At 51.9% G+C, this 27744-nt stretch overlaps 1 protein-coding gene across 1 annotated transcript; it reads left to right on the top strand.

Annotated features, from left to right (window-relative positions):
* CYSTM1 (cysteine rich transmembrane module containing 1) lies at window positions 1-26718 on the top strand. Its single transcript, XM_075163965.1, has 3 exons — window positions 1-77; window positions 10419-10666; window positions 26268-26718. Exons 2-3 carry the CDS (start codon window positions 10438-10440, stop codon window positions 26372-26374), a joined length of 336 nt encoding a protein of 111 aa, XP_075020066.1. The 5' UTR covers window positions 1-77; window positions 10419-10437; the 3' UTR covers window positions 26375-26718.
* The last annotated feature ends 1026 nt before the right edge of the window (window positions 26719-27744 follow it).

Genomic DNA, 27744 nt, shown 5'->3' with positions numbered 1-27744 from the left:
CTCGCTGCCTGACGTCACCGCCCGCCGCGGAGTGCGCAGCAGGTGCCGGCGGCGGCGCGAGACGGGCAGCGCCTGAGGTACCGGGAGCGGGGGGGAGAACCTGCGGGGCCGGCAGCCCCCGCGGGTGTGCGTGAGGGGCCGGGCGAGCTGGGTGCGGGGCCGGCAGCCCCCGCGGGTGTGCGTGAGGGGCTGGGCGAGCTGGGTGTGGGGCCGGCAGCCCCGCGGGTGTGCGTGAGGGGCTGGGTGCGGGGCCGGCAGCCCCCGCGGGTGTGCGTGAGGGGCTGGGCGAGCTGGGTGCGGGGCCGGCAGCCCCCGCGGGTGTGTGTGGAGGGGTGAGGGGCTGGGCGAGCTGGGTGCGGGGCCGGCAGCCCCCGCGGGTGTGTGTGGAGGGGTGAGGGGCTGGGCGAGCTGGGTGTGGGGCCGGCAGCCCCCGCGGGTGTGTGTGGAGGGGTGAGGGGCTGGGCGAGCTGGGTGTGGGGCCGGCAGCCCCCGCGGGTGTGTGTGGAGGGGTGAGGGGCTGGGCGAGCTGGGTGTGGGGCCGGCAGCCCCCGCGGGTGTGTGTGGAGGGGTGAGGGGCTGGGCGAGCTGGGTGCGGGGCCGGGAGCGGCCTGTACCCCGGCTGTGAGGCAGGTGCGGGGCCGAGAGGCCGGTCGAGGAGGGCCCTGCGCGGGTAGGAGAGAGCCTGGAGGCTGGCGGGCAGAGGGGCTCTTGACGCGGGTACCATGCTGGTCAGGGTTGCTGCTCTGGGGAGGATGAGGAGGAAAACACCTTGGGGAGAAGAGCGGGACCCGTCCCTCCCCTGGGAGGCCAGCTGTGGGGTGGCCACTCTGGTGGCGGGGTTCCCCGGGGTGTCGGGCTGGGTGGGCGCCGTCCTGGAGCAGGAGGGTGGATCACCAGTGAGGCCCCCCAGGCAGGCCTGGGCCGCCGTGCTGCTAACCTGGGGGTGTATCTCCCCGTCTGCCGGCTCTAACCATGTGTTTGTTTTCAAAAAGTTGCTTTGAACTCTTTCGAGCTTTCGTTGCAGGGAGCGAGGTGGCTGTGGGGTGCTGTGGGGTTTTACACTCCTGCCCCGTGCATCAGGGAGAACAGTGCTGCTCGGCTGCGATTGTTTATGCAACATGGGGGGAGAAGAGGAAGGCAGGCATCTGTGCTCAAAGCAGATGGGCATGTTTAATACTAATGGGCTTATTTAGTGTAGAGCAAGAGGTATGCTAGCACACTGAGTAAAAACAATAATGCTGCATCATGTGTTTAAAAGTCATTATGGTTGTCCTAGATTTATATTTCCTGTTCCTATAGCTGTTGGAGACCTCATTTGGATAATTCAATGTCATGGTGAAATAGGAGAATAAGGAAAGGAGAGTACTCACCTCCTTTCCTCTGCCACACGGATCTGGCAGCACCTTCCGATAGCAACGGGGACACCCTCTCTGTCCAGGGCAGCGCTGAGATCTGTCGCAGCCATCCCAGATTCATGTTTAGCTCTATCAGAAAGGGGGAAAAAAAAAGTGCTTTTTTGCTTTTGGTGCTTTCACCTTTGCTACGAGACTTGTGTGAGCAGAAGGTTCGCCCTGATTGTCTAAATAGGGTAAGTCTCGGTAAGGTAGTAAGTGGGAGTGAGTCGAAATGACGGTGCGGAGCAGCTGCCTCCTCCTTTGTGCTATGGTAAATATAGTGTCGAGATACAAGGTGTGGGAAGTGCTGCTGTGCCAGAAAACGGGTATTTTTCTTCCAGTTGCTTTAATAAAAAACCTGACTCTTCCTAGAAACGTTGGGTGATAAGAATACTATTACTGTATCAGATAGCCTGAGGAGGAGGCAGGAAACATTGAGACTTGATACATTTTAGTGATCATATTTCAGTGCTTTTTGGGGACAGTCAGGAATTAGCGTGCATGTTGGCTAATAATCTTCTGCACTGCACAGAATAGTGTTTTTACCAAGTACTGAAACTTCTTCAGCACCAACTCTGTTACACTCTGCCTCTTATTCATGTGCTATAAAGGCCATCTTTGTTAAAATACTGATTTGTCATTCCCCTAACGGTTTGAGAGCAGTAACTGCTAATCTGCAGAGACTGGTGGGTGTCCTCGCTGCAGAGGCCGAAAAGGAGAAGAGAATGTCCTGTAAAGGAGTGCCTCCGACATGGGTGGGGGGCTCTGACGTGGGCGGAGCAGACTCTGCGAGGTGGTACCCTGGTGTCAGTTAGAGGAGAGGGCTCGGGTGTTCTGCTGCCATGTGTCTCCCCAGGTCCATATGATATTTAAAATTGGCAGTGGTTTGCTGCTCAAAAAACCAGAGGTGTTCCTGGAAGCGTAAGCAGCTATGTTCCTGCTCTTAGCGTTGCAGTGGGATGATGGAGAATTACCTGGAGGGCTGTGTTTGTGGTGAACAGATGAGCCACCTGTTTTCAGGGTAGTTCTGTGCAATCAGATCAGATTAATACGTTACTTAATTTTTTTGTAGGAGAGCAGGGCAAGCTTGTGTAAGTCTGGATTTTCAACAAACAGGTCTGCATTTCTCCTGTTACCTGTTTGTGGTCTCCCTGTGGCGTGGCTGTAGGCTTAGCAGGGGGCTGTGAAAACTTCTAGTGCGAGCCGAAGACTGGAATGAGCAGGGTTCGAGTGCCTGCCTTCGATACTGATGTCTTCTACTCTCTCGTTGTGTATTGTGTCTTTCTCAACTTCCTGTCTCTGAACTGAAGCTATGGCTCAATGAGTAGAAAATAGCACTCTGTCATTTTTGGGAATAGGGGAAGATAGCAAGAAGCCTGAGTCATTCAAGCAGACGGCCGCTATTGCCAGGTCTGGCATCCTGCCGGCTGCAGCTTGGCTTCCCACAAGGCAGCCTGGGAGCCTCCGAGGCCGCTCACCCGGGGATGGCAGAGGTTGCCTTCCTCCAGACTTTGGGATGAAGCGCTCACACCCATGCTGCGGGGCAGGCGCCTGCTGTGCCGCCCTCCGCCGTCATATCCCAGGGAGCGTTTCCCAGCTGGGACCTGGTTATGTGGAAGCGCGTGTGCACATTCCTGCTGTCACCGCACTGCTTTCTTGGAGAGGGAGCTGTGCTGTGCTTCAGTGCCTGCCCACGGGCCCGTCAGGGTTGCAGGGGGCTTCGGGGAATGCACCTACTTGGAAATGTCTGGTCTATTGTATTCCTTAGGCCAGGCACCACCACTACTAACCAAAACCTGCTGTTTCTTTCACTTGCATATGACAAGGATGTATTTCTACGTTAGCATTATAATGCATTGTTGTGGCTTTATTCAGTCCCATGAGCTATTGAGGGCAGTGCCTTGAACTGTAATAGCTTCTCTTCAACCTCTGACAGAGTAAGGCAAAGGCTTTCTTGGTTTCGTGACAACTGGTATCAGAGGTACTTGCTTGTGCCCTGTGACAAGCAGCCATTAAAAATTCTTACAGGCAAAGTAAAGCATCGTGTTACAACTGCATGTAGGATGTGGAAAAGCAGAAAAAGTGAGGAAACGTGAGGAAAAATAATCTGTCTCATTCCATTTTCCAGCCTGTCACAAAAATATCTTTCTGAGTAATGAGATCTTAGCTGTAGAAAATGCATGTATTTCTGTCTGCACACACTGACTTTACTGTGTCTTAGAAGCTGTATGCTGCCCTTCAGTGTGTTTCCTGCTTGAGATCGTAGAAAATCATCATGCAGTCCAGGTAGTATCTTCCACTAAATCCGTCAGTGTATCAGAGCTGGGGAGGTTATCGTGAAAGACTACTGCTGTTTCATTGCTGGGATGCTGCCAGAACACCATCTGACTAACACATATGAATGTATTAACTGTGCTTACTAATTTTCTTGCGAGTCATGCTGTTTGTTTCACATTCTCCTCTCAGTTGGACCAACAAAGCTTCCTTCTTTAACTATTATTTGCAGGGCCTAGTTTAACTTGACAATCAGATGTTTTCATTGATTTTTGGTTTTGGTATTTGTTGCACCTTAAAACTGTCTTAATACATCCCTTTAAGAACAAAATATATTTATCTATTTCTGGAAGTAGCTAATGTAGCACATTATACAAAGACTTGAACAAGAGCAGTGCACGCAAAAGCAATCAAAACCTGAAGCCCATATCTGCAGTGATTTCTGTGTAAAGGGCTTTGCTTTTTCGTACGTTTTGCCACAGGCACTTCTGTAACTGTACTTTTCTTCTGCCATGCAGAACATTACAGCATATTGCAAGCAGGAAAACTAGGCAATAAGTTATGAGTATTTGTCTGGAGAGGTTTTGTGTGTTTGTAACAATTGACGAGAGGTTGAAGCTTGTCTGCAGAAGGAAAGTCCTGGCACCTGTGTGGGCATGAGGCTGTGTTGTTAGAGAATCCTGCGGAGACAGAGCAGCAAGGACAGATCCTGTGACAGCCAAGCTCTACAAAGGACTTTGCGTCTGAGGCAAATACTGTCAACATGACTACCGGCCCTTTAGAGCTGATCAAAACCCCGGTTTTTGAAACCCAAATCACCTGGAAACACGCGTATCAATCATGGTTTTGCCAAGAGGGCAGGACAGGAGATGGGACTGGGACTGGAGAGGTGGGACAGTTTGTAGGGACACAAGTGTCAGCCTGGCGCATCAGGTGCGCTCTCCATTTGCACAGACGGGCAGACTTCAGGCCTGCGGAGGCCTGGGAGGATACTGGGAGGAGGGAATACCTGGCTTAGGAACTTGGAAGGTTAAGTGCCTGTTCATCCAAACCACTGCTGTTCACTCCTGGAGCTGCCGGATCTGGTGGCTTCAGCCACTCAGAACAGCAGCTGCGGGTTTTTTGGGCAGGAAACGCCTGGCAGCCACTCGAATAAAGGTGGGGAAACGCACATCTCCCTAATGACTGTGGAGTATACCGTAGCCCCGGAGACCTCTTAAGGAAATGGGTTTGAACAAAGCAGCGTTTTCTAGCTTTTCCTTCAGTAGCACAAAGCTGAGCTTTTCACTTCTGCCTAGACCTGCATTTTGGGAAGTAAAACAGTTTTGAGCAGCTTTTGTCAGAAAAGGTGGGTGCAGTTCTTGTGCAGTTCTCCTTCAGCTATTACTCTAGGCAAGGGTGCTGCCTGGTGAACTGGGCGGGCAAACGTGGGAGGAGGCTTTTCCTGGAAGCAAACCGAGCAAGAAGGGAATCTCTTACAATTTATCCTTAATGTACCTTTCATGTGATCACTAAATGGAGCTTGCAAAGAAGCTGGTAAGAGGGAAGCACAGAACCAGTGCCATTTAAAAGCCATTTGTGCTTTTTTTTCATTTGGATACTGTTCATATGAAATGTAATTTAAATTCTAGGCTGGTTGCCAGGAGCTGGATTGTTGATGTTAAATGTACTTTCCATTAGAGTTCTGTATTGGAAAACTACTTCCTAGCGCTGCAGGCATTGGAAGGGGTGGGTTACATCAGGGTGCCCTTCTCAGGATCTGTGCCTCTTGCTGTGCCCTCCATCTTCATCTGCGCAAAGCCCAGCTGAATCAATATCTGACGTGCCCAAAATGTGATTTCTCATGACTAGAGCAGCGTATGAGGTGCGGTGCTTGTTCTGCTGTCCTAAAAACAAACAACTTCTTGCCTTTAAATTCCTAAAATCTGCTAATTGATTTTTTTTGGGGGGGGAGGTTGTCTAGGTGTCCCAGACTGCTGATCTACTTTTTTTTAACTTATTAATCCCCCATTTGTTTTCAGAGGGCTATTTCTTGTACTGTTGCCTACGCAACAGAAGGCATTTAACACTGTTTCAGTACCCAGATTAGATTGTCATCTCTCCCCACATACACAGCTTTTTATTTAATTGATTCACTTGCATAGGAGACTGCATTTGAAGGATCTGACTTGCAGGCAACTGTCTGTAGGGATTGGCATTTCTTTGCAGGTGGATTAGCAGCTGTGAACACCTACTGTGTAAAAATGCCGATGGTGCTTCTGTGCATGCTCTTTTCAATTTTGCCAAGGTAACAAGGTGTCATCAGTGCCAACAGGTAGGAGCAGATTCATACTGGTCTTCAGTCACTTTGAAGGCCACAATTATGCTGCCCTCAGAAGATGCTTGGGAGCACCAGCCTTGTAAGTGGCTCCAGGTCCTCCAGAGATCCTGCTGTGAAAAACAAAGTGCTTACTGATGCGTTGGCTTCTTTCTTTCGCGCTTTGCCTCCAAGAGGTGCTCATTGGGAAACCCACAGATATGAGCCCTGATGCAAGCTCCTAGGAGCTGGTCTTGGTTGCAGCTCACATGGAATTACTAGTTGGGGCGAGAACCCACAGCAAAGCTTGATAATACGTTTGACTAGGAGCTCAAGTATGTCTCTGAAAAGTATCTGCTTAATGATTCAAGGCTCTGCTTTGCAAACACATACCTGGGTGAGTAAATAGGGCTAGTAAGCACGTAAAACCATGTATGAGTTCATGAGAATGAGGAAAATCTAAATATTGTCACACAGTTCAAAAAGGGCAAGCAGGGAAGGGCATATGCATGGCAGTAACTGATAGTGGAAGTGGAGGACAAGGAAAAATTCTTCCCGAGAATGTAACTGGGGACAAAGACCATTGCGAGAAGGCTGACCTTCACAGCTGAGGCAGAGCGGGGAGGGAGTGGACAGAAGCACTACTTAGGATCTCTGGAGGACCTGGTTTCCACAATCATCTCCTGGGTTTGCTGAATGCCTTGGTAAATTCTTCAGGAGTTTTCTCATTCATCACAGATAAATCCCCAATACAGTTGCTGGTGAAACTGTTCTTGCTGGATGCTCTCTTTTACTTCTTGCCTAATCTCAGTTGTGTTACTTTACCCTCAACTTTGAGGGGAAAAGTAACTTTTGCCCTGGTGGAATATGCCCTTCTTAATCTCATTCTTCATCTTTTCTGCTGTTCTGTTGTTCTTCTGAGGTCTCTGCCCAGGCATCTCTCTGGCTTTTAGTAGACTCTCTCCAGTTTTCTCCTCACTCCCTCTCCCGCATTAACAGGCAGAAGCTCAGTTACTAGATCCCCTCCAAACCTGCCTCCTCTTCTAAAACTGTTTTGACATGGCTAACGCAGAGCTGTTAAACAAAGAGCGCTGGTATTTCTTTCTTGTTCCCTATGCCACCATTTCCCTGTTTGCTCAAGCCAGTGTCAGACTTGGATTTTTAACTCCTTCTGTCCAGTTTCTCAGACTTCTCTGCAGAGCTGCTGGTGTGCAGCTTTCTTTACTCACCCCCCATGGCTGTTGGTTTTAGCCAGGCTCTCATCTTACCACGGTCTTTGAGTGGTTTCTAAGCTTTACCAAGCACAGCCTTGTATGGCTGATACCCATCTCAGACCTTTCTGCAGAGATGCTCTTCTGCTCGTGTGGTTCCACCGCCAGTTGTACCAGCTCTCTGAAGGGATGGTCCCATGCTGGGTGCTTGTACAGAAACCAGGCAGCGACGGGGTAGTGGCCAGGCTCCCTGCTTGGGTACTGAAGGGAGCAAATGGCCAGCCCTGACAGCGGAGGATGGCCCCCGGGGGTCCCAGCCGCAACTCCCTGTGGCAAGGGAGCAGTGTGATGGCTGAGTTTCCACTGCCTGAATTTGAGTTCACAGCCAACTGAAGAATTGCAACGTCTTTTAAGCCTTGCTACAGCACTAAAATGGCAGTGATATTGAATGTAAATAAATGAATTGATGCATATGAAGGAACAGAAGGGACTGGACTTCACTGAACTTCACTGGAAAGGATGGGCTGAGCTGACTGTCCTCTTAGACAGGAGGGCTTTTGGAAAACTGAAGTAATGAATGTGACTCTTCGCTGGAGCTTGGCAATGATCACCAAAGCAAGCTGAGCCCTGGGGGCTCTTAACAAAAGGTTTACAAACAAAAAACATGATCTGCGGTTTGCTGCCTTTGAATGCCGTGTGTGTGTATATATGTATACACACATATATATGTATTTAGGGTGCCAGCTAAGAACAGCATAGAACAGACCTGGAGGGGCTCAGAGGAGGAGGAGGGTGCAGGGGCTGGCCCGTGCCCGAAGAGCAGACAGTGGGCTGGGGCTCTTCGGCCTGGAACGGGGGGCTCCCATATGCCTCCTCCCTGGTTTGGTGAATCCCTAAATTCAGGAGGGTGACCACTGATCCCTGCCTCCTGCAGTCACCCTGGTGGGGCCGGAGGCAGTTCTCCGCAAGGCACGTAGCAGAGCTTTGCATCCCCTCGCGCTGCGGCTGTGCTCAGGGAGGCTGAGCAAACTCGGGGGGAGTTCACAGGGGTCTGCTGGCTGCCTGGCCCTGTCTGGCTTGGGCACCAAATGGTTACCCTGCCATGCGCAACAGTACGTTGCAGGTATGTTGGCTCTCACTCTGGCCTTGTTCTTCCCTGGGAACTTGCTTTTGGCTGCTATTTTGGGATGATTTTCTGGGTTAGATGAACAATAGTGACCCATTATGTCCCGATTCTCTAGTTTGTTGCATTGAAGTGCGTTGTAGGCCTTGCCTGCCTTTCACTGGCTTTCTGAAGGGAGAATTTCCTCGCTGTAGACTTGGTATTGCAGTGCAGTACAGTGGCTAAAGAGCCTCCAGTTAAACGTATGTTGTGCTTGTCAGTTTTAAAATGAGGAGTTAAGCAGTCTGGCTGGCCTGGCAATGGAATAAAAATAAATAAAATTCCTCTAACCCCTGGCATTGGTTAAACAATTAAAACTCTTGTCAAAGACATTAAGAAATACCATTTGAAAGGTAACAGCACTGCCTTAGCAGTTAGCTGGGACTGTGCCTGGCTTGCACAGCGAGAGCAGCGTTGGAATGAACGCAGGTGAATGACAACTGCAGGCTGGCGAGGCTTGGGAAGACCCAGCCTGCCGAGACTGGAGGGCTTCTCGGTGTCGTCGTGGGAGGGACGTCAGCCCTGTTCCCTTGGAGTGCGCCTCTGGAGTCATTTCCAGTCGGCAGTGCTCTCCTGGGCCTGGTGTGTGATCAGACTGGCTGTTACTGTGAGAGCGGGACGGGGCTGCGTGCGTGGGAGAGCCCCAGGGTGCCTGTACAGCAGCGAGCATCGTGCTAGCGACGTTCGGGCAGGAATAACGTGTAAATAAGCAGAGAGCCTAGGGATCCTTCCCTGGGGAGGGACAGTCAGTGCTCTCTGAGGTGATGAAATAGCAAGCCATAAACAAAGAAGCTCACTTCAACACTGTCAGGGACTGCAGCAGCTAAACATAGCCCCAGAGGCTTGACTCACTTGGCTTCTGCCCGGCAGATGACTGCTCTGGGCTTGCTATAGAGTTACAAAGGTGAAATTCTTTAATCTGCGTCATGCCAGAGCTCAGCCTAGATGCACTAATGGTCTCCTCTGGACTCAAAATCTGCACGCCCCCAAGAGTGGGTGCACAGTACTGAGCATCCAGGTCAGTCTAGCTCGGCTGCTTGCCCTTTCCAACACCATCCGAAGAGGATCCTGCTTGTCAGCCTTTTCTGCTCCATGCTGGCAGCAGCGAGCCTCAGCGGAGGCAAATTATGCTCCTGGTATTTCTCCCTGAAGCCTGTGGCGTGTGGGAGGAGGTGTGCAGCAAAGGGGAAATGGTGACCCTTCTGCACCCTGTAATGGTAAAAGGAAATAGCAGAGTACAGCTACTTCAGTCAGGGTGGTTCCTGAACACATGGTGTTACGGACACTTCTGTTTCTCAAACAGGGAGAAGCTTCAGAAACCTAGTTAAGAAATGGTTTGCTTAGTCATGCTGCTTAGAGGTTAATTAAAGTTGCATTATTGTGACAGTCTCATCTTTTGATGGCTGTACCATGAGTAATATGTTAGATAGGTTTTATGAACATAACTCTCTGAGGTATCTTTAATGTTGCTTTTTGAATGAGCCTGAGCCCAAGGTCCTGGTTGCTTGTGGCTGCTTAATGATTCAGTTGCATATTACTGGAAGAATACGCAGTGTGCTGGGTTACAGTGTCATCAGAGTGCTGGTCTAGATGCTTGTCACAATTAGCAGTAGTGTAATGGACATTTGTGTTCACTCTTTCTCCTGTCAAGGCTATCAAACATGTCTGGAACAGCCTGCATTTCTGCATGGTTTTCATTTTTAGTATTGACAGAAACATGAAGTAATCACTTCTAGATCTCTCTTAAAAGCGATTTAATCAGGAGTGGAAGCAGAGGATTTTGCTTTGCAGTTGCAAGACTGTTAAATGTCTTAGGGTGAACAGCTGATGCATGACTGGAAAGCAGCAAGTTGCTCTGCTGCTGAGCTAAACTCATGTCTCTTAAAAGAAATCAGTTCAACTCAGTCTCTGCCCCTGTGATAGGGTTAAAAATAAACTCACTGCTTGACCAGGTATTTTGAGGTCTGTTTCTCACACTTAATGTAGGGTCCCCAGAAGAGCAATCTGAAATGGGAATTATACGCTCATGGATGAAGCAGACAAGCAAACCGGTTCTTCTATTTGTTTTCCTTCTTCTGCAGGACAGATTCTGCATCCCACATGAACTACGAAAATCCTCCACCTTACCCTGGCCCGGGCCCGACTGCCCCTTACCCGCCCTATGCACAGCAACCGGGTGGTCCTCCTGGCCCGTACCCAGGCTATCCTCCCGGACCTACTGGGCCGTACCAGCCAGGCCAGCCAGGTTATCAAGGTTATCCCCAGTACGGATGGCAAAATGCACCTCCGCCTCCAGGACCAGTGTATGCAGATGGGCCTAAAAACACAGGTATGCCTAGCAGCCGTGGTGCGATGTAATCGTGACTCTTTCTGGCTTGAAAATGCATGAGTACATGTTGACCTTGAAGTAATATGGTTACCAGCGTCTGGCCATAACGGGGCTGGGGGAGGTGGAGACTTGTTTGAAGTAGCGATTCTGTTTATAGCCTGTTTTTCTGCTTTATTTTGCTGTTGTGTCTCTAACAGTTATCTGGCTGTTGGAAGATACTGCTGAACGTCTTTAATGCTGATCCCTCAAGGGAATCCTCATGCTGAGGTTGTTATACATGCTTTGTGCTGGCTTTAGATTTGCCACAACTCTCACTCTGCCTGTCTTTTGGTCGATAAGTTTCAACGAAGGCTGCACAGTTAAAGCTTGTAATATTCAAACGTACAGTTCCTACCGAATTAATGTGCATCGGTTTTCTTGAGCCCATCAGTATCTGTCCAAGTGGTGTAATAGTGCCATTGGAATCATTCCTGGGCTTTTGTTTTTTTCTGAAGCTATTATCGTTCTGTGGAAAAACACAGATTTCTGGGTAAGGGAAGGAGGATGGTGTAACTTATCTTGGCAGCTAGCTGGTCCATCTGTGTGCCGCGTCCCTTCAATATGGTACACTGGTTTTCTCTGGCACCCATAGCTCTCGTGGGGCTCGCTGCAGTGCTTGGTCCAGGCTCGAATTGTCAGAGGGCCGAGAAGATGCTTAAGGGACCAGAGCATCTTTATATGAGGAGAACCTGAGAGAGGTGGGACTGTTCAGCCTGGAGGAGAGAAGGCTCAGGGAGGCCTATCCACGTGTATAAATACTTGATAGCAGGGAATGAACAAGAGGGAGCTGGACTCTTCTCAGCAGTGTCCAGTGACAGGACTGGAGGCAATGGGCACAAACTGAAACACAGGAGGTTCCTTCTGAACACAAGAAGACTCTCTTCTCCTGTGAGAGTGATCAAACACTGGCACAGGTTGCTCAGAGAGGTTGTGGAGTCTCCATCTGTGGAGACACTCAAAACCTGACTGGACAATGGTCCTGGGCAGCCTGTTCTAGCTGACCCTGCTTGAGGTTGGACCGGATGATCTCCGGAGGTCCCTTCCAACCTCAGCAGCTCTGGGATTCTGGCAAGGTTGGGTGTGGTCCCCATTGGAAAGAGGAGGATTTAGCTTGGGTTTTTTTGGTTACTCTTTGTCTTGCTGGTAAGCACACTTGCCTAGAGACCAAGCTTATTCTTGTCAGTGTTTCACAGGCTTTGGTTGTAAAATCTGTGCTCGTACATCATGGGGGTGTACTCACCCCCTCACCATCAGCATGGGGACTCATGCTGTCATTCCAACGCCAGTGCCTTCTTTCAGGCTTCTTCAGTGACAAAGATACTCATCCAGGCTGGGGAGCCAGAAACCATCATCACCTCTCTTCCTCTGTTGCAGTGAATATCACAAACAGACCTGAGCTGTTGAGAAGAGCCTGAAGTACCTATAGCTGTTCTGGCTGCCTTGGGGTGGCAGAGGTTGTGGCCAGAGCTACCAACACAGCTGTTCTGCGGGAGGGAGTGTGGGGAGCACTTCTGTGGAGGTGCTGTCCAGCCACTGTGCTTTAGGTGGAAGCTGCTCTTGGGAAGGAGAGGAGACTCAGGGTTTGTGTGTGCTGGGTGTGTCTGGCATGGTCATGGACAGACTAACCTTGGGTGGAAAGAAAGGAGACTAACATGCACCTCAAATCGAAACCTAAGTCAGTGTTTTACAGCTGTGCATGGCACTAGCACTTCGGGTACTGCTGCTGTAAAGACCGGCTGATAAAGTGGGTATCGAAGCTGACATCACTTGGAAAATTGTCAGGACTCAGACAATTCCCCCAAGGCCTTTCCCACTATGCGAAGCTGTCTTTGGCCATTGCTCTCAAAATCTGATGGTAAAGTAGCATTTCATGGTGACGGTGTTTTTTAATCTAACAATTTGTGGCCTGTCTGCAGTAGCAATGGACATACCCTGTCCAATTGGCCCTCGGAGAAGAAAAAAGCTCATATGGCTTGTTCTCTGTATTAAAAAGAAAGCTGCATCTGAGATGTAACAGGGAAACAGCTTAAACTTAGTACTGGTTTTCTCACCCATGCTGCAGAAGAGCCCGTGGACCACTGAGCCTTGTTTCAAAGGCTGCTGTTGGAGGACTCTTCAGGCTGAGTAGCACTGGCGTGAGTTACGCAGCCATGCTTCTCCCCAGCTGCAGCACTCGTTCCTCCGTGTCCTCAGGAGGTGGGAGCTGTAAGCCCAGACTGGAGAGTTCGGTCCCTCTTGTTGGGATCGTTCTTGGCAAGGGTAGGTAACATCTAGGCTGGAAAGAGAAAGCTATTACTGTTAAGCGAGTGATGACTCTGCTAGAAGTAGGTGAGAGAGGGAGGATGTTGTCATCTTTTCAGTTGAATAGGGGGACATATATAAAGGCTTGTTGGAGGAAGGTGCAGTCCAAAACAGCGATGAACAAGGAGAACAAGTATATTCTGCTGTAGGCTGCCTTGTGTAGGATTAGTTAGCCATGTCGACGGTCTGAGTTGCAGAAATCGGGTTGCGGTTTACGCATTAAGACAGTGGTGTTGGCCATATGACTCCTGTGTATTACAGCACTGTAGAAGAGGGAGACCACAGCTGATAATGGCAGCTGGTGGTCCTTTATCCCTTCTCGCAGAGTGGATGGACCAGGCCAGCGTGTGCGAGCTTGCACCCCCTCAGAGACACCCTAGCTACCTCAACACTTTGGGGGTGAAAGGCCTTGAAGCGGATGTTTCTCCTTCAGGTGGAGGAGCAGTGAGCCAGAGAGGCTCTCTGAGGTGACTTGCTGAGGTGGCACAGAAGACCTCGTGGCCATGGTTTTGTTTTTTGGTTTTGTTTTTTTGATAGCTGGGCTTTGGGCTTGCATAGGCTACCGATAGCAAAGTCTCCAAAGAAGCAACACTTCTTGCATCTTGCAAGGGCTAATAACTGACTTGGCTGTTGTTCGTTAGAAGTAAACAACTTGACCTTTACCTTTAGAGCTGGTAATTTATATGCTGAGCCTGAGGGGTGTTACCCTTAAGGGTATGTGATTCAGCTTCCTAGCTCTGTGAACTGACTTGTGCTGATTTCTGCCTGCATCTTTCCTGCTGTAAAAACTGAGGGCTCTCTTCATGTCTGTCCACATGAAGTCTGTCCAGGCGTGAGTTCCTGGAATACTGTAGATCTGCCATTTGGTGTCACACAATGCTTTGGGTAGCTAGAGGGAACTCGCCTGCACCAGAACAAAGCTGGGAAATGCGCAGCAGTAGGAGCGCAGCGCCTGCGTGGAGCTCGGCGTAAGAAGCTGGGTCTTCTTGACCAGCAGGGGCTTGCTTAGAGGAAGAAGATATCTCATTCCAGAAAATATCTCATTTCCCCACCTCATTTCTTCATTATAGACTAGTTCGGTGTCAGCTGGCGTAAGGAAACCACAGTATCTGCTGAACTGGTCAGCAGGAACTTTCTTGTCTATGTAAATTAGGTGAAATGCAATGCTGTTGATAATGGCGTGCTTTAAAAAGAAGTGGAATGAGCCAAAGTACAAAGTGACATACTAATTTTGAAAACACGAGCTGATGTTAGCAATTTGGCCGGCTTAATTTCTCCCCCCCTCCCCATTGATACATAACAACGTAATGGATGAGGCTATTCTGTGCTGTGCCAAAGGGAACCAGGCTCTGTCAGTAGCCTTCCTTCCAACCAAAGGCAAACAAAGCTCACTATTGCGTTTGACCTATTGTACGCACAGGGTGGAAATCTTATTGCTGGAAGTTGATTACTTGTAGCAAAGGCAGCTGTGATAAGAGTAATAGTCACAGTGATGCTGCCTGCCTCCTAATGTTTGGCCAGCTGCAAGAATAAATAGGTCACCTAGATACAGTCGCTGCCTTCTGCTAGAGGGGTGGATTTTTCCTCTGTACAAGTCTCAGTGTGGGAAGGAGGGAATCCTGATCGCTCTGGTCAGGCTCTCTGGTGCCCTTCAGAGACTACGCCCTCACTTCTCAAACCATGTCGAGCTGAGCCTTCCCCAGCAGAAGTTATTTTGGAGGGCAGCATGTAGCAATTCCAGCAGGCTTTCTCTCTGTATGTTGACCCTTTCCAAGCAGTCTGTCAGAGCATTTAGTTTAACTGTTACTGTACCTTCAGGACCTGCAACTACAGACAGTTGGTGTCCTGCCAGAAAAAAAAAAAATCTCTCTTGGCAGTTGTCCTCTTACCTGCTTCTCATACTCTAGTGTGCACTAAAACCTGGTGTTCTCTTCCCCCAGGATTGCTGTATCATATCCTGCTCTGTCCCTGGCTCGCATCAGCTGACTGCACGAACAGTGGGGGCTGTTGGCTGGCAAACAGGGTTGTCCTGGGGCTGATGTCTGACTTCATCTTTGCTGCTTTTCACCCCCAACGAGGGGATAATCTGAGAAAAGCCTGATGCAAAGAAAAGGTTTTCCAAATTCAGGTCCTGTATCTGAAAACATGCTTCAGACAAACTGACTAAATGAGGCTAAGTCTGGCTCTGTAGTGGAGCGAATTAAATGAGGCTGCTGTTCTGGACAGCCCTTGTCAGCTGGGCACCTAGCGTGGGTGAAAAGCAAATTGTGTAAAGCCTTTTTCCAGCGCTGCAAGTGCTGCACAGATTGTGGTACTGGAGCCCTGGGGGAACTGCTCAAGGAGAGTCTTGCTATCCTGAGCGACTACTCACTGTGGCATGTTCCCTTTCATTTAAAACTGGACTTTGTCCCTCCTGTCTGTCACCCAGAACACTCTTGCAAGATCCTTCTAAGACTGCATTTCTGCTGTGCATTTCTTCTGTCTTGTTTAAATCTAGGACTGATGCTGATTTTCAAAGAAAATGCTGACTCAAGCTGAGTAATGTGCTGTTCTTAGCCCTGCAGTTGTCTTGGTGGAAAATGCCTCCTTGCTTTAACAGTAAATTAAGATTTCACTGATTAAAAAAAAATGTTAGAGGAAGTTCTCAAATCTGTAATTCTGGGACATGCCTCTGCATCTCTTGCAGTCTAGAAGAAAACGGAAGGGTCTGAACCCTGAATTACTGTAGTTTTGAGCTGGGGGGAAGATGGTTTCTTATATGACATGTCTCCTGTACGCTTTCTAACCTGTGTGATGGGGTTTATAGTGCTTTGGAGAGCTGGCCGGTGCCTGCTGACACCCTGTAGAGACTTGAGTACTTACTACATAAGGTATGCTTTTTCTCCTATAAGGAGTGCCTGTAGCCCTGCTTTTCACAGATGTTGAATCCTTCCTGGGCACATCCATACTCCATAAATGCTGATTAGTATCACTTCCATTATCTCAGAGATCTCTGAATCCTATCCCTGTGTGCTCAGGTGAGGAAATCCACCTCTTTCCCAGCCCTGAGCTCAGCTGCAAGAAAATCTTCTGGTTTATGATCAGACATAACCCATGCTTGGAGCACATGCAGTGTGTGAGAGGAGAGCAACTTCATCCTTGTGTGAAATGCAGCCAGTGCAGCATTTGCTCTGGAAAGTGCTCACTTGGCACAGCGCACGGTAATTTCCCTGAAATGTGTTGCCTGTTCAGCTCCCTGAAAGCTGAAACAGCTCTCTAGGGTGACCGTAAGAGCTTCTCAGACTTGCGGGAACTGAAAGGCAGGAATTTTCCTAACCTGCTGGATAGAGTCATGCAGCCGCAGAAGGCAGGACTGATACCGGTGTGGGTAGTTGTAGATCAGTCACTTCTGCTTGAGTGCAGGCTGAAACCTGGGCTGGGTCAGCAGCCGGATTTGCAGGCGAAGCAACCAGTATTCACTGGCAGTTTGCTTTCTTGATACTTGATTTTTGCTCAGGTGGCTCTGGCAGTAGAGCTGTTTCTACTTGGAGCTGGGGATTGTGAAACTTGCTCTGAGCATTTTGCAACTTTGGAAGACTTTTGCTTGGAAGTAGGCTATTGTATTTCCATCTGGCTCTGACTAGTATCTGTTTCAGGAGTGTGCCAAGGTATTTTCTGAAATCTGAATATGGTGTCAGTAGAGACTGTCCGTCCAGTGAAAGCCTCTGGGCAGGAAGGAGTTGGGGTGCTGAGGAATGTGATGTGACAGGCGTGAAGCTGTTAAGCACAAGCAAATATCCCCAGAGAGGAGAAAGAATAATTAAATGCCTTTCTTGCCAAGGGAGTTAGATCTCATCTTTGCCCAGGCTCTGCCCTGGAGGTCCTGTGGGCAAGGGAGGAGGCCTGGGGCAGAGAGGAGCCTTGTTGGCAGCTAGTATGAAAGTTTTAGTTGAAGTCCTAGGCTCCCTGTTCCCCAGTCATGCAATCTCTTCTTTCGCACTTGCTGCCTGCGTGGGATTTACCCCAGGACACGTGGCTGTCAGCCAGGGCTGGGCGTTCCTCCCTCCTGCAGTGCTGGGTCCGCAGACCTAGCGTGCGCACCCCAAACAGTGGCTCAGAAACACTTGATTTCTAGCCACTGTCACCTCGTCATCACTTGGCTGCCCTTGTGCTGACTTTCCCTTCTCTGGCCTCCATCCTGAACGGAAAGAGTTTCAAAGGACTTGGGTAAGAATGTTTTGAAGGTAGAACCAGATGCACAGACTGACTTTACTTAGCAGTCTGCTGCAGGCAGCACTTAACCCTGCGAGAAATTATTATTAAAATGATGTTGTGCAGTTTTAAGCAAGACTTCTTGCTTGCTGGCTGGACAAGTGAAAACAAAGCTCTTGGTGCAGAAGTGTCTTGTGATTAAAAACCGCTTTATTCACATGTGGGAAGAGGCTTATTGGTCCCTTCTCTGCTGCATGCTTCCTCCCAGATGAGAAGACTGTGGTATTAATTAATACTTCTGCTTTAACAGCTGTTACTATGGCAAACAGCCGTTCAGATAACATGGGAAGAGCTTTTGGTCTGCAGTAGCAGTTGTTGGTAAACTGCTTGTTGCTGCTTCCTCTTGTGTGCTCTAGGCCTTGCCTGACGGCTTATAGCAGCTAGGAGCGTAACGAACTTGTTTGCATGCAGAGTGGGTCTGGATGCAGAGCTAGCGCACAGCTGGAGCTGAAGAAGAAGTAACTTCAAGACTCACTGCTTTTCTCACGCTCCTAGCCCTCTCGCCTGAGGAAGAGGAAGGAGTCCCCGCAGCTGGCTGGTGCCGGGCTGGGCCAACGCTGGGGGTGCATGCACCTCGCTTCTCCCCGGGCGCTGACTTCTTGGCTGAGCCTGCCCCTTGGCTTGCCTGAAGTGGGCTTTTGGTTGCTGTCTGTCTGCCTGGCCGTCATACCCGGAATACCTAGACAAGGGCCAGGGCCCCTGGTGACAGGCAGCAGGACTTCTGGGAGGGCTTGCAGAGCTCGAGGGCTCTCGGGCACCGTCGCCGCCTGCTTTCCAGGGAGGGTCCCCATGTGAGTAAATCGGTACCTTAACAGCGATGTCTGTGCCCGGGCCCTGGGACAGGATGGGCTGGTTCTGTCATCAAAGCCAGTATCCTTGTACTGCAGTCCTTGTAGTCCCAGTAAAGCACTGCGATAAGGAGCATTAGAGTCTGAGGTCACGATTTAGTTTATGCCAAACCGTGTGAAAAGTACTGCTCATGCCTTTCCCTCATGGAGCTAATGATTAACCTATCAATTAGGTATGAGAAGAAACAAAATGTGTATGCTTAAGATAAAGCAGACTGTACATGAAATAACAAGGTATTGTAGTATTTGTTTTAAAAACAAAGTGGGAGTTATTTGCACTGGATTGTGCAGGCTGGTACTGTGTGATTACAGGGAGTGCTACCATTTTTGAAGTAAGCATGATTCATTGTGATCTATGCTCTTTAAGATTGATTAGAAGATGGGAGGGTCTGCTCAGCTTACACCTCTCCCGTCCTGTTTTAGAAAAAACAGTGGAAGCATCAAAACTTGAGCCTAAAACTGAGTGCTGTCTAGTGCCTCTGAGAGAAATCGCCTTTATTTCTCTTCTCTGTCGGACCACCAGTCCCAAAGTGCTAATGGGCTTCTGCTCATAGTGGCAAGGACCCTGGCATGCCATAGGAGACCTTCGGAGTGCCTGACCGTGGACAAAAGAGAGGCACAAAGCAGCTAATGAAGTCCCCAGCAAACTGGACGGCTATGGCTTGGAGGCATTCAGGCTTCTGACAAGAAGCATACAAAACCAGCAGTTCCCTTAATTGATATATTTTGGGCTGGGGTTTTGTTGGCAAAGCTATTCCAGTAGAAAACCTGATCTGTTAATGGAAAACAGCTGGTTGAAGTGAGTTGGGAAGACTGTTGGGTGGCTTGCATCAGTAATGTGCTGTCCAAGACTTCCTAACGAAATGGTCTTTTTAGAGGTTTGAGTAAGGTGCTTAGGGTTTTGTTACGCTGTCTCTTACTATGCTGTTCTCAGGGGATTCTCTGCATTTAAAGTAGCGCTAATATGTAGGCTGGGAAGAGTGGATAAAGGTGCTACCATGCACTCTTGATTTCCTTGGGTACTTCTTGTGTTTGTGTTAGTGCTTTGAAGCTGATGTTCCGTTGCACAGTGTCCAAGATGAGAGGAGTATAGGATGTCTCCAGCTTAATGAGAGGCTAGCCTTCCTTTGAACTGTTTTTTACCCTCTGCACTTTGGTAGCTGTAAGTAAATAGTTGACCAACCTTCACCTGTTCTGCTCTTATCTTCTGTATAAGCCCCACACCCAACTGGTTTATGAGAAAAGCTTTTTAGTATTGATGCTGTATGGCTGTGTTTAAAGTTTCTCTGGCAATTTGTCTGGTGACAGCGACAGAGCTATGACTTCTGAAGCATTGATGAAGCTTCAAAGAAAGTAGTAATTAAATTCAAACTGTAAGGGAAAGGTGGTGGGTTTTATTTTGCTCTCAAAGTCTGAAAACTTCCAGTGGCGACTGTGTTTTCTCTCAAACTGCAGCAGCGGTTGGCACCAGCTCCCATGGGCTGGCGGTGGCAGAGAGCTGCCCTCTTGAGACTCTTGCTCTCTCTGGGAGAGGCACTCTGCAGTGGAAGGCAGCGACTTCTCAAATGTGTATTTCAAATGGTCGTCTTTGGGCTTTCCTTGAACTTGGAAGGTGAATGGATTTGGTAAAGTACTGTAACCCCCTGCATGGGGAAAAACACAGCTTTTTCTCAGAGGGTTGCTGCAGAAAGGTACTTGTGCCACAATGTGCTGCTGGTTTAAATGACTTCCAGCTTTTAGCAGAAGAGAGTGAAAGGACGTGGTCTCTTTCCGGTGCTGTTTCACTGTTTCTAACAGAAAGGCACACCCCTCCAAACCCATGGTGAGTCCCGGAAAGGTCTTGACATGGCTGCGGTCCCTTCTCCTGTCCCAGTCCTGCCCTGAATCGTTAGTGGGCAGCTGCGCCTGTGTATCGGCCAGTCCGGTGCAGACCTCTCTAGCACCAGCTGCCAGCAGCAGTGCTGCGCAGGCAGCTGAAGGTGCTGGCTGGCAGGGGAGGAGCGATGCCCGCTGCTGCTGTGACCCACTTGTGCGGAGAGGCAGCACCCGATGCGAGTCAGCTGAGCGGCCGTGTAGTGACAGTGCCGATCTCCCACTGCACCGGCCCGAATTTGGAAGAGCCATTTTGTTTTAATATTTCAGCAAGTGTTTCATAACAGCACTTTGTACATGCTTTGAACGTGCTTTGTCAGTATGTCCTCGACACTTGGCTGTAGTTTGAACTTCTAATGGATTAATCATAAATACTTCAGCGAGACTCTTCTTGTAGTAAGCCGTCCGTGAGTGCAGGCATACAAATTGCACAGGGCAGCATCCATTTCAACTCTGCTTTGGGGTGGGGAAGGTTATACGGACCTGTCCTCCAGCAGAGTACGCAGTTAGACTCAGTTGGGAAAGTTCTTCTTTGCAAGTTGCTGACTAACCAGCAAAATCCTTTACTGGTTTGTGTGCTACGATGGAGGACTTGTCAATGTTAGGGTATCATTTGACAGCTCGTGTCTTCTGCATGCTCAAGCATTGCTCCTCGGTAGCTTAGCGCTGAGCTACCAGAAAGCAACGTTGCTTTAAATGTAGCAGTAAAAGGCAGCGGTGTTAGAGCTCTTCCCCGGATGGTGCCTTGGCTGCAGATATGGCCGCCTTCAGCCAGGGTGAAGATGGGCTTGACTGGGGTGGCCGAAACTAGTAACTGCCCTCCAGCCCGTGGTTTGCATTGCAGTGGCACGGCCTCCTCCGGTCAGCAGATGGCTGCTGGGGCTGGCCGGAGCAGCTGGCGAGCTAGGTCTGCCAGCACGCCGTGTGAAGTGCCATACCTTAGTGTTCAGAGGAGAGGGTACCCACCCTCAGGCCAGGTGCTGTCAGCCTGAGAGCTCAGTCTATCTCAGCTGCTCCAGCAAGGGAGCTGAGGGTGAGCAAGGCACCCCCGAAGCAGTGTAACCTTATGCTGTCCACCAGATTCGGGAGCGTCACATGCTGCAGAGCTTTTTCTGGGGCAGGGAAGGGTGTCAGGTTCCCCTGGGTTTCACTCAGTCTGAAGCTGCAAATACTTTGCTCTGGAATAAGTTCTGTAGTATTTGTTCTTGCTGGTGTTTTCCAGAAGTCAGAGTCGCCCTGATGCCTCCAAACCACCAGGAACCAGTGCTTCTTTAAACATCCTCCCAGTCCCCTTCTGCTGTGCAGATGTGGATGTCTCTGGGCACTGTGGCCCTCAGTTTTGGGTATGGCAGTGCTCTGGCAGCAGCAATCCAGCTCTCCACGGCTCCAAAGCAGGACAGCTTGAACGGCACCTGGCAGCTGGTTAGAAACCAGAGCTGCCTCAGGGCTCCAGCACAAGGAGCTGGTTCGAAAGCTTCCTGAGCAGCCACGGGAAAAGCACTCTCGGCTGTTCGCTCTGAGGGGTGGCAGGAGCCGGTGAGCATCCTCTCCCACCTGAACGTAGGCAGGAGAGCATGGCTGGTACCCCACTCTGGTGAGGAGCTCTCGGCCATCTCTGCCCGTTGTGTGTACACTCTGCCCTGCTGAACAACGGCATGTCATTGTCTTATAGAGGACTCTTGGAGCACTGGTGTGTGTTCTGCCTTCGCTCACTGAAACAGGACCTTCTCGGAGGAAACAAAGGCACCAAAGAGTTAGCTGCTTGTTCCGAGCTCCTGGATCCACCAGGGGAAAAAAGCCTGAAGGTTTTTCCCAGCCTGAAACACACCAGTGCCTCCTTCAGTCCTTGCAAGCTGAACTCGTTCTGCGCAGCTCTGCCCCGCTGCTCTCCTTCCTGAACGGCTCGGTTGTATGACTGGGTTTGCACAAGGGTGTCGCGTGGCACCAGGGCTCGCTTCTCGTTGCAGCTCAGCGTGTTAAGCCAGACAGAAGGGCAGCTCTATCTGCTGCAGGGGGGAATGCTGCTCAGCCAAGGAGGGTAAACGGATCCAATGTCAGGGTGTCCAGCTGCTCCCAGCTGTGCCGGTCAGGGAAGGAAAGCAAAACAGCGTGGGCAGCTCTGCTAAGCCAGCTTCTCCCCTGGACAGCAGGGCTCTCCCTTCTTTCCTGCTGCTGAGCAGTCGGTGACGGCTGTAGCCCACTGCTGCAGGGACCTGACCGCCGCTTGATGACAGTTTGCACTGCACAGGAGTGCAAGGGAACAAGCAGACTTGGGTCACCTCCCCAGGGAGAACAGGCGGCGAATAGAGAGCTACTGATATAATGCCGTATAAGGTCAAACAGTCGCAAGTCTTCATGCTTTTGAACGTGAAGCCTTTGCAAGACTTCCATGCGTGGTTTTGAGTGCAAGTTTGGGGCTGCGGGCAGGTAGGAAGGAAGGGCCTGACCAAAGTCCTGTCTGCCTTGGGACAGGTTCCCCCTTTGGATGGGATTGGTCTGTGGTCCAGCCTTTCAAAGGGATGAAATAGGCTCTCTGGGATCGCAGGAGGCGGCCAGGGTGCTGGGCTTCCAAGTCCTTGACTGTGTTCTGCGCTCCCTGCCCTTGTGGCAGGGCTGCTGGCCTGCCCTGGCCGCAGGCTGTGGGGAGGAGGTCGTGCAGCCTCGCCCACCGCTGCAGCACTGCCCCACAGCCCGCAGGGCCCTGCTCGGTGCAGGGGAGCCAGGTTTCCATCAGGTGCCGGTCTGCTCCTGCCTGGAGGTGCCTGCTTTGGCTCTGCAGGGGCAGGCAGGGCCAGCAGCTCCTGGGGCAGGAGAGCACATGGCACCTCTCCTGCTCCAGCACAGCCTGTCACAGCACTGCAGCACGCTGCCACCTCCTTGAGGGGCTGTCTGGAGAAGGGATGTGCTTCCACCCTGACGTTCCTGGAGCAAGGGCACCGCACGCTCTGACTGAAGGCCCAGGCAGCTGCAAAGCCCTGGAGGGAAGGGTGGACGGTGGTGCTTTGCCAGCGCCATGCCGTGGCTCCTCTGGAGCTGGGCTGTGCCTGCACAGCAGATGCCTCCTCTCTGTGTTATTCCCGTTGGCAAGAGGGAGGCTGTCTGAGGCTGGGGTGCAGGCTGTACCTGAGGGCAAGTATTTGGGGGGGGTTGCTGGGCTATTCCTCTCTCTGCCCCACCCTGATGGTGGCAGGATTTTGGTATCATGTAAGCCGGAGCACATTGTCCTCCGCCCATTGCTTTTGAGAGAACTGAAGCAGTGAAGGGGGGGCGTGTTTTTGTAAGCACAAAGCAAGCGCATGGGAGGACCAGGCTGATGACATGAGCTGTCTCCTGCCCAGGCCCCTGCCTGTCAACACCGTGTGTTCAGCCACTCGACTTAAAGCACTGGCTGCCTGCCTGGGTCAGACTGCTGTGTGCGGGCCCCTTTCCCACGCAGACCATAACAAACAGACCCAAGAAAGCTTTAAGGAAGGAAGGTCATGTGCCTGCCTTCAAACCGCTGCAGTTCTGGGCATGATAGCCCAAGCTCAGTGAGGAGGAACCAAAGGTAGACTGCTCGTCTGTCCCAAATGGGCTTCAGGGGCTGGCAGAAGGAGCAGGCGGCACACTGGCCTCGGGTAGGAGATCCTGCTGGGAGAGCTCCATCCAAACCTGGGGCTCCCTCCTGTGCTTCCAGGCAGCTGGCAATGTGCAGTAAATCCCAACAGCCTGCTGGGAGCCTCTGGGCAGCCCTCGAGGGGCAGAGCTTAAATGGTTTCTGTCCATGAGGTGATACCCTTGAGCATTTGGGGGTGTGATCCGGGCATCCGCCCCTTGGCGGGTGAGGTGTCCGAGGATTGTGGCCTCCTTGCCTGGTAAGAGCTGGCTGTGCCTCGGGTGGTGAGCAGGCAGAGCTGGAAGTCCCCTAGCATGCAAGGTGGAGACAGGACTGGAGCAAGGACTGACCCCTGGCCTGACTTCCTAGGGCAGGAGGCGGTTGTGTACGTGATAGGGCTGGAGCAGCCTCAGGGAACAGCTGCTTATTAAAGCAAGCTGACTTAGCGGTGCCAGTCTAACAGACAACAAGCAGACAAACTGCAAATGGACTTGTAGCTACGGAAGCTGGCATCTCCTGGGTGCCTATCCAGCCTCTCCCGTGGCCCAGCCAGACCTGGCAGCAGGCGGGTTCTTGTCATCTTCACTGTGCTAAAAGTGTGGTTTTTGATTGTGCACGGAGGTGACCCAATGGCAAGGAACCCACCCCCTCATTTTCCAAGTCAGCCTGCTGCTGGTCCTGGAGCCCTCTGGACACGGGCACTGTCAGGGTTCCTTGGCCTCGGCTGTGGAGGCTGCGAGGGAGGGAGGCTCTGAAGGTGATGCATCCCAGCTCTGCCACAGCCTCCTCCCGCTCGCTCTCCTCGCAGTGACCAGGAGGCTTTATAATCAGGTAGGTCGGTCAGCCAGAGCTGATCCCTGCTGCTTCTGTGGGGCCCGCTGCCTGGGAAGGGCGAGCTCTTCCTACCGCTGCGAAGTGCTGGCCCCTGCAAACGCACCCTCTGCCCAGTGCCTGGAGGGGCAGGAGGGAGACTGCTCTGCCACTGACCGTGGCTCTTCCCACCCCCCCACGGCCAGTCATCACCTTGAGACCACCTCCTGCCCCGGGACCTTACCTCTTTGTCCTGCTGTGGTGGCAAGGCTCTGCCACAGACTCACTGCAGGACACTGCTGAGCACATCAGCAAAGCTGGTGGTGCCTCTCTGAGAACATACTTAAGAAGGGGCAGAAAATGCCAGAGAGAGAGGAGGGAACAAAAGAGTGAGAAACAGTAGAGGGCTGGAGGAGGAGGCGCTCTGGGCATTTGCTGCAACCTGTGGAGGACCATGGAGCAGGTGGACGTTTACAGAAGGACCTGAGGCCTGTGGAGGAGACCCATGCTGGAGCAGGTTCTCCTGGCAGGGGCCCTACGTCGGCACCCAAAGGCCGTGCCGTGTTGGAGCTCAGGCCAGCTGGGAGCTCTGCGACAGCCCCCAGCAGCGCCCGGTGTGGTCCAGGGCAGCTGCTCCCGCTGGTCTCAGCACTGTTCACTGAGAGCCTTGAGCTGCCTTCTCCATCACCAGGTGCCTAACGATCCCTCCAGGGATTAATGTGCCCAGAATCAGATTGCTGCGGGGCATGGGCTCTGCCAAGGCTGCAGGGAAACCTCCCCAGCCCACAGGTGTCACCTCCCGGTTTGCACGCACGGTCACGCAGCTCGTCTCTCCTGGCAGGAGCGGCAGCGAGGAGAGGAGCTGCTGTGTACGGGCCGCAGCGCCCGTTCCCGGTCTCCCTGTGCTGCTAGGGGGAGGAGGTGGAGGAGGCAGGAGGGAAGGTGGTGGTTTAGTGTTTGTCTTTGTTCCTCACTACCCAAATCTATTTTAATTGGTGATAAATTAATTTAATTTTTCCCACGCTGAGCCTGTTTTGCCCGTGATGGTAACAGATGAGCTTCCTCATCCTCTTTTCTTATCCCTGCTGAGGAGGGGCAGCAAGTGAGCGGCTGGGTGGGAGTTTGGCCCTTAGCCACATCTGACCCGCCACCCTCCTCACGCCTGCTCCCTCCTCAGCACCCCAAGTGCCGCAGGGTCCCCTCCAGCTCTGCTGCCTGGGCTGGGTACCTCCTGCCGCGGGAAGGGCAGCTGTGCCGGGCCTGGAGGGGCATTGGCTTCAGCTGGCACAGCCGGGGCAGCTGTGGGCACTCTGCTCCCGCTGGCTGGGGGTTGCCAGAGGGTGGGGGGGCAGCGGGGCAGGCAGGGAGGCTTAGGTACCAGCGCTCCCGGGAGGGCAGCCCACTGGGAGCAGATGCCTTCCAGGCCGACCCTGTTTTCTTGCTCAGTAACTGTATGTGATGTTACAGAAGTCTGGTCCTGGCCGACCTGCACCGGCTGCTTGTGTCGAGACCGTAACGATGTGCAGTCCCGGCAGCCTGGGCCCAGCTGCGGAAAGAAGTGCTTCCCTGGGGACCCTTCCCATCCGAGGGGTGCTGCAGTGATGGGAGGGGGCAGCAGGTCCTCGCGGGGTGCTGCTGCGGTGATGAAATCGTGGCCCGAGGGGCTGCGGCACCCAGCACAGAAGCTCGGCACCTCCCCTCCTGCCAGTGCTCGCCCGTGCACCAGCTTGTCTCCAGCAAGCGTGGGCCACCCAAAGCGAGCGCTGGGGTGCAGAAGGGCACCGCGGCTGTGCCAGGGCCGGCTGCGCGGGGTGGCAGACGTGGTTGGCTGCTGCGGGCCTTGCTGTGCTGCTCTTTGACTGACCGAGCTCTCCTGTCCCCGCAGTGTACGTCGTGGAGGAGCGGCGGAGGGATGACACGGGCGAGAGCGCCTGCCTGACGGCGTGCTGGACTGCGCTCTGCTGCTGCTGCCTCTGGGACATGCTGACCTGACTCTGCTGCAGCCGCCTCCCGTACCTCTCACTGAGTGCTATGCAGGCTCCCCACTCCCGTCCTGACTTCTTTCTGTTACTGTAATCAACGCTCTGCTTTGCACAGCCAAGAGTTTCCGTCTGTCAGTCCTAGCGCCTTGTTGGGGTGGGGGGTGCACTCCTTTATTTTAGTAAAGGAAAAATCCCTTTTTAACATTTCTAAGACTTTTGTTGTAACTTTGAAGAATGTGCTAATGGTATATTTCAGCCAAAGGCATTCTGATGAAATGTATATTTATCAGTTGAAATTTTCCTAGTCCTAGAAATGAAGACGTACGCAATAATTAAAGCCAACAGTTGATTTTCTTCGCTAGGTCCTGACTGTTTCAATAAATCTGTCCCGTAGAGGGTGTGCTTCCCCCGTCGCTGTCTGTTCTCAGCCTCCCGCATGCGCTGACTCTGCAGCAGCAATGATGGACGCAGCTTCAAGCAGCTTTGCTGCAGAAGTTTGTGCCTCGACCCCTCGCTGGAGCCTGGGCTGGGGGTGTCTGGCCCTGCCATTACCAGCGTCTGGGGGGTTTTCTGCAGCAGCCTGGCGTGTAAGCCGTGAGAGCGCAGTGAAACCAGCTGGGGTGGGGAGGGTGCAGCGCCTGTGTCTGACACAACCCCCTCGTCCCACACAGGGCAGTTCAGTGGGGTTTTCATCCCTCTGCTTACTCCGGGCTGGACATGCAGGTCCCCTTCTGGGTCTGGGGGCTGCTCCAGCAGCTCCTGGCTGGCAGAGAGCTGGGGGAAGCACGTGCTGAGCTGCTGCGTGTGTGCGCCAGCAGCTCTTGGGGGAGGACTGGTCCCGCTCAGGGGTTTTGAGCAGTGATCCATCATCCCCCTGCTGCAGCGTATAGGCTTGCGGGGAGCAAATTAATGGGTAAGAAGAAACAAGGCCATGGATTAATTTAGTGCTGAGGATTTATAGCTGAAGCTGTTTCATGGCACGCCTGGCCAAAAGAGGGATAAAAAGCTTTCGTCTGCAGAAAAGTGGGGAAACCTGCTGTTGGTCACCATGGGGGATGGTTCCCACCCAGCTGCCCACTGCCCTGGTTTGCTGCTGTTCTCCCTGCTTCACAAACAAAACCGATCCTGGCGGGCTGACACACTTTGGCTTTGCTTTGTATTGCCTGAAGATTCACCGAGTGATCTTGTACCCTTTTGCAGCAGGGCTTCAAAGGGCGCTGCGCTCGCCATGCCTTGGTTTGCATATGCTGCTTCCAGCCTCCCTGAGACCTGGCGGCAGGTGCCAGGAGGGGGAAGGGTGGCCCAAGCTGAGCGAAAGGAGCTGAGCCTAAGCCTACGGCTCTTCCTCTGCTGCAGCCGAGGCAGCAGAGCTCCCCGGCT

The sequence above is a fragment of the Calonectris borealis genome, chromosome 15 (assembly GCF_964195595.1).
Source record: "Calonectris borealis chromosome 15, bCalBor7.hap1.2, whole genome shotgun sequence".
In the NCBI taxonomy this organism is placed as follows: Eukaryota; Metazoa; Chordata; class Aves; order Procellariiformes; family Procellariidae; genus Calonectris; species Calonectris borealis.
Note: the sequence above shows the minus strand (reverse complement) of the source record. Positions and strands in the feature narration are given on the sequence as shown.